General features: G+C 71.0%; 1 protein-coding gene across 1 annotated transcript; it reads right to left on the bottom strand.

The window, feature by feature from the left end:
• Positions 1-379: 379 nt before the first annotated feature.
• LOC311176528 (proton-coupled amino acid transporter 1-like) lies at positions 380-6,602 on the bottom strand. Its single transcript, XM_084242119.1, has 10 exons — positions 6,445-6,602; positions 5,870-5,960; positions 5,537-5,625; positions 5,242-5,337; positions 4,878-4,962; positions 4,487-4,705; positions 3,386-3,484; positions 2,312-2,478; positions 1,965-2,134; positions 380-1,241 (listed from the first exon to the last, which is right to left on the bottom strand). The coding sequence occupies exons 1-10, from the start codon at positions 6,585-6,587 to the stop codon at positions 970-972; spliced, it is 1,431 nt and encodes a 476-aa protein (XP_084098245.1). The 5' UTR covers positions 6,588-6,602; the 3' UTR covers positions 380-969.
• Between the last annotated feature and the right edge of the window lie 1,683 nt (positions 6,603-8,285).

Below are 8,285 nucleotides of genomic sequence, written 5' to 3' on the forward strand. Positions count from 1 at the left end.
GCAGGCCGAGAACTGCACTCATCGGCAAGAAAGGATGAGATTCCGCAACTTGGATGAGCCTCCAAGAACACTCCTGCGCGGAAGCCAGGCTCAAGAGGCCGCCCACAGCTTGGCTGGACCTGCCGTCCGCGGGGCCGCACTTGGTGGAGAGGGGAGCGCGTGGGGCATCCATGGAGGGCCAGGGGCATGGGGAAGGGGCGTGGGGTGCCAAGAGGGTGGGTACAGAAGCCTGGGGTTCAGGAAGCTCTTGAAGATGGTGGAGAATGCCCCGTGGGGAGGACCCCAGAGCAGACAGGCTTGGAGTGCGAAACGAGACGCCTGAGGGTCCTGCAATGCTGAATCCAGCCAGGAGCTACGTGCAACTGTGTGTGGGCGCCTCAGCCAGCCCGTCCCCTGCTATGTGTGGCCCACGGGGCCGTACTGGAGCAGGGGTCACTGAGGGAGAGAGGGCACTCGAGATCCGGGTTTAGAGTCTGGAAACAAAGCTACGTTTTAAATACATTTAAATATTTTAACGTGGCAGCACTGATGTGGTTCAGAAGCCACGGCCACTAACGGGTGGCGTGGCCCGGAGGTGGGGGTACCCAGGCCAGGGCTGAGAGATCAGCTGGGGCTGGCTGACCACCAACAGACAGGTCCAGGGGCCCCTGGAGGTTCCACTGAGCAAGGGAGACAGGATCGACAGGTACGGGGAGGAGAAAGAGGCCAGGCTCCTGGGGGGGAGGGGGGCTCCCACTGATTTACTCCAGGCCCAGCTGGAATGAGAAGAGGGAGCTGAAATGCGGACCTGAGCTGCGCAGCAGGAGGCTGGCGGTCCAGGGGGGCAGAGCTGCAAGTTCTGGGGTGGCTCAGGGTCGGAGCACAGGCTGGTCTGCCTCTCCTGGCTGCCCGCAGTAGCCCTGCCTGTCCCAGAGCCAGAACCTGCGGGGCTCTGCGGCAATGTGGGAATGTGAGGACGGCGCCTGGCCTCTACGCGAAGGCACTGGTGGGGCTGGCATGGGCGGGGGTGCTGGCCGGCACGGCCAGCTCGTACAACGCCTGATAAGTGCCCCCCACAAAGCCCAGGAAGCCCAGCACGCTGATCAGGGCGTCCTTGGCGATGACCAGCGGGCTCAGGCCCTCGGAGTAGTAGGTGGCGATCTCCAGCAGGGGCGGGATGATGAGGGCCAGGGCGCTGCTGCTCACGGAGCCCACCAGGGAGATGACCAGGTCCAGGCGGGGGATGAGCACGGCCAGGACGCCTGTGGGAGAGGACCGGGGCTCAGGGGGCGGGGGCCGGGCCCAGAGCGCTCGGTGCGGCGGCCAAGAGGGGGACCGGCGCTCGGCCCCCGGCCGTGGAAGTCCATCCTCCCAGGCAAAGGCGCCAGACGGCTCTGGCCGGCCCCCAGGCTGCGGCGGCGCGGGCCTCCCGCCCTGGCTGCGTCCACGCGGGCCCCTGTCCCCGCAGACGAGAGAACGCGGGGCCGGGCTCGAGGCGCGCCCGCCCCCGCGGCCGCAGGGCGCCCACACCCCCGCCGGGCCCCGCGAGCGCCCGAGGCCCCGCAGAGCCGCCGGCCCGCGGGAGAGACCAGCGCGGACACGGGCGCCGGGGGTCGGGGGGCGCCGCGGCCAGCGGACCCCAGGAGGGCCCCCCGGAGCCCCGCCAGGGCCCGCGCCCCCGGCCATCCCGGGCGGCCACGCGCACCCCCGCGGGCATCGCGGCTCGGGCCGGGGCCTGGACGCTGCGTGCGCCGCGCGGGCCGCACCAGGCCAGCCCAGGGCCGGGCCCAGCGCGGGGCTCGCGAGCGGGCGGGGAGGCTGCGGCTCGCGCCTCGCCACGTCCAGGCGCCGCGCTGGACACCGGTGCGCGCCGCAGGGCGCCGGCGGCCTGGCTCCCCCGCGCCCCGGCCCCCCGCACCCCCGCGCCCCGGCCCCCCGCCCCGGGACCCCCCCCCCCCGGCCCGCGCCCGGCCGCGCGCACTCACACGTCAGGCAGACCAGCGCGGCGCGCACCAGCAGGTCCACCGCCAGCTCGCAGCGCCCGGGCGCGCGCGCCGTGAAGGCCGGCACGAGCAGCTGCGCCGGCACGTAGAACTGCAGCGCGTAGGTGAAGAAGATGCCGGCCGAGTAGAGCAGCTTCACCGCCTGGTACAGCCTGCGGGCGGCGGGGGCGGAGCGGAGGGGGGCCGTGAGCGCGCCCCCGCCCCCGCGCCCGCCCCCGCGCCCCCCTGTCTACAGATGAGGCCCCGCCCCCGCCCGCCAGCACGCCCCGCCCTGTCCACGCGCGAGGCCCTGTCCACGCGCGAGGCCCCGCCCCGCCCCGCCCCCGCACCAGCAGTTGGGCAGGTTGAGGGTGATGCTGCCCTGGACCGCGGCGCCGAACTGCAGGTAGCCCAGGGAGCCCAGGCTGATGTACAGCGACGTGACGATGGCCATGCCCACGTAGAGCAGCAGGGGGAACTTCGTGGGGTCCTTCATCTTGTTCTCAAGGGGCAGGACCTGGGCGGGAGGAGCCGCGCGGGGAGATGACCGAGCACCGGCCGGACACGCGCCTTCCGCCAGCCCGCGCTCCACAGGCGCCCTGCGTGGGGCCCGGGGCAGGCCCGGGGTCGCGCCGGGAGCTGCGTGGGGCGGGAGCCCGCCTCCCCAGGCTCAGCCAGCCACTCAGCAGCCTGCCCTCCCCCAGCCGGCGGAGAGCCAGAGGCCCAGGCCACGTCCTGGGGGTGCTGGAGGGGGCCAGGGCGCTGAGCATCCCAGCAGAGACAAAGCCTACCTGCGGCCCCGACGCCACAGCTGGGGCAGCGCACTCCGCTGCCCAGGCGGGACCGGCAGGGCCAGTCTCCGGACCAGACCCCCAACAAGGCAGCCATCCCTCGTGTCCAAGCCCCATGCGAGGGCAGTGGCAGCCCAGCCCACCACCACCCTGCAGCGACCAAGGTGATGGGACACGGGCTCCCTCAGGTGTCCCACCACACCTGCCCACAGAGACGTTGGGACCGGTACCACAAAAACCACAGAGGCTGGGACCCCACCTGCTGCCCAGCGCAGACGCCCCAACCCGGACTCCTCGGGGAAGCACAGGGTGCGGGAGGTTGGTGAGGGGCTGACCACAAGGAAGGCATGCAGTGGCCACGGGGCCCACTGGTGGTCAGGTCTAGCAGTGAGCCGGAGACGCACTGTCGGGAGCCCAGAGTGCCCCTGTGCTCCCACGTCCGGCTGTGGGGCGGCTCCCAGCCTCCACCCGCCCAGCCCTGGCCCACAGCACCACCAAGGACAGTGGGCAGGACGCAAGGACGTGTCCCAAGGGTGCACAGGCTCCCCGGCACTGGGCCCCAGAGGGCACGGGGCACTCAGGCCCTCGCATGGACTGGGGAATGCCGGGTGTGCTCAGCCACCCCACACTCACCACGCCGATGCCTTCAAAGGCAAAGATAGCCGTGCCGAAGAACAGGGGGTAGGTCTTCCAGGAGGCTACCAGGGGCAGGTTGCTGGGGTCTGGGAGCCGCTGGGAGGGAGAGCGCAGACCGGGCTGGAGCCCACTTGGAGAGGCCACGTGTGCTCCCCACCCGGTTCTCCAGGGCCGCCCCTCCACAGGCAGCCTGCCCGGAGCCTTGCTAGCCCCCACTGGCGCCCCCACGGTGCCCCTCCAGGGGCCACACCCAACGCAGTGCACGTGGCAAAGTTGCTGCACTGAGGCCACGGAGCTCAGCATCTCCAGAGCATGCCATGTGCTCCGGGAGGGGGCAGCCGACGGTCAGGCCGAGGACCGACCATGGGGAGCGGCGGCCACACGCGATGGCACCAGAGCTGCAGCTCCCCTCACTCTCTGGCCTCCTTCCCTCCAAGCCCAGGCCTGTCTCTGCCTTCACACTCAGCTTGTTTTCCACTGAGACCTTCCTGCCACCAAGGCCGCGCAGCGACAGGTCAGGCCGGCCACTGCGTGCCGTCTGGGGCAGCAGGCGTGGGTGTCCCCCCCCCCGCTCCCTGGCCGGGCAGTGCCACACACACGAGCAAGCTGCGGGCCCTGCGGACCGGGCTCGGGAAACACAGGGTGTGCCCTTAGACCCAAGCAGAAGCAGCCTCGACACCTCCCGGCAGGGCGGGAGGGGAGCAAGCACCAGGGCGTGGCCCCCGGGCTGGCTCTGAGAGATCCAGGACCACAGGGGTGTCGCCCAGGTCACACCTGCCCCGTCACGGCCCGGCTTCAAATGGGCTCACCCCACGCCGCGGCTCCCTGCACACGGGCTAGCACACTTAAGGACACCGCCGCCAGAGCCCCAGCAGCCTGCACCCTGGGAGATGCCAGGAGGGGCCTCGGCTAGCTCTGAAATGGGCTATGTGGGGCACGGGGCTTGGATGCCCTGGAGAGGTGGGCACTGCGCCAGGCCCACGGCCACTGCCCCAAGCCAGCCGGTGGGCTGAGCACCCCCATGACTAGACACAGGCGTGGGCCCGGAGAGAGAGCCCGGCGCATTGGCTGTGGGGACTGTGCGGGCAGCGGGCTCACCTGCACGATGAACTGGTAGATGCCCACCAGGCTGACCAGCATGCTGGCGTTGGCCAGCAAGGAGAAGACAGACAGTACGCGCAGGTTTCGGATGAAGACGAGCAGTATCAGGAAGGGCAGGAAGGCCAGCATGTAGAGCCGCGAGTCCATGGTGGGGGTGAGGACCACCGTGGCGTTGGCCTGGCAGTTGCTGGTGGTGCCGTTGGCCGACTCGACCACCTGGAACCAGGGCAAGGAGAGCAGAAGAGCTGCAGCGGCCAGGCCAGCGCAGGCACGCCGGCCCAGGCTGGGGCGGGGCGCCTGGCCAAGCCCCGCCACAGCCAGCAGGCCCTGGGCCGCGTGGGCACTAGAGACGGACAGGCGCGGCCGGGGCCACCTCCTGCTGGCCCACCTGCTTCAGGTTGTCAGCCAGGAAGACGAAGTAGACGCAGCAGAAGCCCAGCTGCGTGACGACCAGAAAGAAGTCCACGCCACGCCTGCAGGTGGGAGGGAGGCCCCCGTGAGGGGCCCAGAGACAGCTGGAGGCGCCGCCCGCCCGCGAGAAGGGGGTGGGACAGTGTGTGCCCCAAGTCACCCCAGGTCCAGGCGTGTCACACCACAAGCCCCCAGCAGGGTTGGGGTTGGGGGGCCTGTAGAGGGTAGGCTGGGGGGCGCCCCTGCATAGGGGCAGCTGAGGGGTACTGTCTGGGGTCTCCCGGGGCCTCCCCAGAGCAGGGGAGGGAAGCGGGCGGTGCAGGGAAGCGGGCGGGCAGCACCTTCCCCAGTGCGCGTGGCTGCGCAGCCAGGCGCTGGGAGTGGCCTCCAGGCCATGCTTCACCGTGTCCCCGTAGTCCAAGAAGGGCTTGTTCAGCCTGGAGGGGGGAGGCGAAGGCGAGACAGGGTCAGGCCCTGTCCTGGGCCCCCAGGACAGCGTGTGGTGACATCAGGGTGTCCCCCGTGGGGTGAGAGTCACGCACCCACGCGAAGGTGACCAGGGCCCTCAGCACCAGACAGGAGTCCCCCGCAGGCCCCCCGCCCCCCCCCCCGCCCCGGTCAGCACCAGGGCCTCACCTGTGGCACAAGTGGTGGGCACACTTGACCAGGAGGCCCATGCAGTGCACCGCCACGATGCCGATGACCAGCAGGCTGAGGGGACCCATCTGGGGAGCAGGGACAGTGTGAGGAGGGGTGGGCCTGGCTCCGGCACCACCCTGGGGAGGGGTGACCCCAGGGAAGACCGGCTCAAGGGGAAGCAGGGCTGGGCAGGGGTCGCAGGCGCCCAGGGGAGCGAGCCGGCCAGAGGCGCTGGGTGGGTGGACACTGCACTCTGCTTGTCCTCAGCTCAACTTGAGGAGACAAGCTCCCCACTGCAGCAGGCTGTGTGCGGGGAGAAGGGTGCCTCACCAGGATGCCCGCGTTCTTCACCGCCATGGGCAGCCCCAGGAGGCCGGTGCCAATGTTGCCTTTCAGCAGGTGGATCAGGGTCTGGAACCATCTGCAGAAGGAAGGGCAGACTGCAGTGACGGGGCCACAAGCCCGCGGGGCGCCCGGGGCCAGCGAAATGCATGGCCATGCCTCGGACGTGCAGCCCGGGGCACCCGGAAGGGGCGGGCTGAGCGGGGGCCGGGCAGAGCTGCGAGGCCAGGAGGTCAACTCAGAGGGTGCCCCAGGGCTCTGCCGAGGTCATGGGGCAGGATGCCAGGCAGCCACCCATGCTGATGGCCCCAGTCAGCCCAGCTTTGTGGGGATCCCCCGCCTCCCCACATTTGGGGGACCCGAGGCAGAGTTAGGCCAGCCCAGGTGAGTCAGGGGGCAGCCTCTTGGGTGGGCGCACAGCGCCTCTCCTCCGCCTGCCACCCAGGCCTCTCGCCCCTGCCAGCCTGGAGCCGGCCGCCCCTCGAGGCGGCCTCCTCTGGCCCGGTGCAGGGGGAACAGCTTCCCGACCCGCGGGGTGGGGTGGGGAGGCCGTGGGTGCTCACGTGGTGGTGTTCCGCTCCCCGAGGCGCTGGTAGGAGCCGGGGGAGGACACGCTGCTCAGGCCCTCGGACGGGCTATCCTCGGGGCTGACCTCGGTGGAGCTGTAGTCGTGGTAGCCCTCGCTGCGCAGTCGCTGCGTGGACATGGCGGCCTGCGGGCGAGGGGCAGCGCTGACACCTCCGGGGGCCGGGGCTGGCAGCTCCCCGCCGGGGGTGGGCTCGCTGGGGGTGGGCTCGGGAGCAGAGGAGGCCATGTCGCCGCGGCGGCCCGGCCACACTGCGGCGGAGGAAGGAGGTGCCGGCAGCAAAGAGGTGGGAGGGGACAAAGGGCGGGGGCAGGCGGGCCCCATCTTGGCCACACACACCTGCTAGAGCAGAGGTGACCATGTGGGGCTGGGCCGGGGCCCCAGGGCTTCCCCCCCCCCCCCCCGCCCCGCTCTGCAGGCTGGGGCTCGGTGTCTCTCCCTCGGCCACTTCCTGGGCTCTGGGCAAGAGCACTCACTGCCCCCTGTATCACTCCGGGGTCAGCCGCTCCTCCAAGGTCCCCGCAGCTCCGAGCCACGTGGGCTGTGCTGCGTGACCCTGGCCCAGGCCTCACCTTGGAGGTCAGCGGCGGCCCCACAGCCTGACGGAGGGCCCTCCTGGGGCCGGGGCGGCTGTGTCCCCTGCCCACCTCCTTCCTTTTCGCCTTCACGCGCGCGCGTGCCGTCTCGCGAGTCAGGTGGCGCCTGCCGTGCGGCTGAGAAGAGCCCAGGGCGTGGGCCGGGCTGGACACGGGCCACACTCCTCACACGCTTGAGGAGCAGCGTTGCGGGGTGTCGCCAAGGCCTCCAGAACCCCGCAGCCTGTGGCTAAGAGCCATGTGGGGCCGGTGCACAGGGGAGGCGCCCTCCACGCCAGGAGGGGGGCGGCAGGGGGCCTCTGCCGCTCAGCCAGACTCGGGGTGCACGGGCAGCGGTGGGCAGGGGCAGCGGCATCCACGAGCGTCACTGTAACCCCTCAAGAACCTGCGGGGAAGGGCACGGCGTGAGCACCGCGGGCCGCCCGGGCTCTGGGAACAGCCGCATCTGGCACCTGAGGGGCAGGGCGGCCTTGCTTCTCGTGGAGGGACCCCATGTGCTGTCAAGGGGATGGGCTTGGGGGCTGACAGGGGCTGCCCCCTGCCCCCACAGTGGCCAAGCGACAAAGGGGGCACCCGTCGTGGGCAGGAGGGGGCCACGAGGTCAGCTGGAGCCAGGGGCTCGGGGGCATCTTCAGAGGGTCAAGGGAGCCCTGGCTGCAGTTCCGTGGGTCCCGGGCCACCCCACCCCAGCGCCACGGAGGCAGCCCTCTCTAACCACCCAGAGGCCAAGTGCAGGCAGGGGGGGGGGGGGGGGCGAAACACCCCAGCAACTCCGGGCCCTCGGGCCCAGAACTGCCTGTGTTCATCATTGATGCACGCGAGCTCGTTCCCAGGCTCCCCCACGGCCCAGAGGCACCTGGGAGAGGCCTGCGGTGAAGGCCGCGTGACCCTGCCCCGGGAGCCCACTGGAGCAGGAACCCAGCACTGCAGACGCCGACACTGCCTCGTGCTCGGAAAGCGACGTTACCCAGAGCAAGACACCTCAAGGGAGACGGCTGGGGAGGGGCTGCTATCGCTAGATCGCAGAACAAACACGACTGCAGGATGTGGGGTGTGGCCTGCGCCCTGTGTCGCTGGAAAGAAAAGAACAACGCGCTCCGGGCGGTGCTGATAAGGAGCCCAGAGAGTTCGGACGTGAGGAGCTCGGCACTCGCCAGGGGACAGGGCCCCCGGGGCTCGGGCAGCAGGAGAGGCGCCAGGGGAGAGGGCAGCAGGGGAGAGG

Source organism: Talpa europaea (assembly GCF_964194135.1).
Source record: "Talpa europaea genome assembly, chromosome: 9".
Taxonomy (NCBI): Eukaryota; Metazoa; Chordata; class Mammalia; order Eulipotyphla; family Talpidae; genus Talpa; species Talpa europaea.

Coding starts and splice junctions, on each gene's coding strand:
- LOC311176528 (XM_084242119.1), bottom strand. CDS start 6,587: ATGTCCACGCAGCGACTGCGCAGCGAGGGCTACCACGACTACAGCTCC. Junction 5,961..6,444: donor GGGGAGCGGAACACCACCAC/GTGAGCACCCAC, acceptor TTCCTTCTGCAG/ATGGTTCCAGACCCTGATCC. Junction 4,963..5,241: donor AGCCACGCGCACTGGGGAAG/GTGCTGCCCGCC, acceptor TCCCACCTGCAG/GCGTGGCGTGGACTTCTTTC.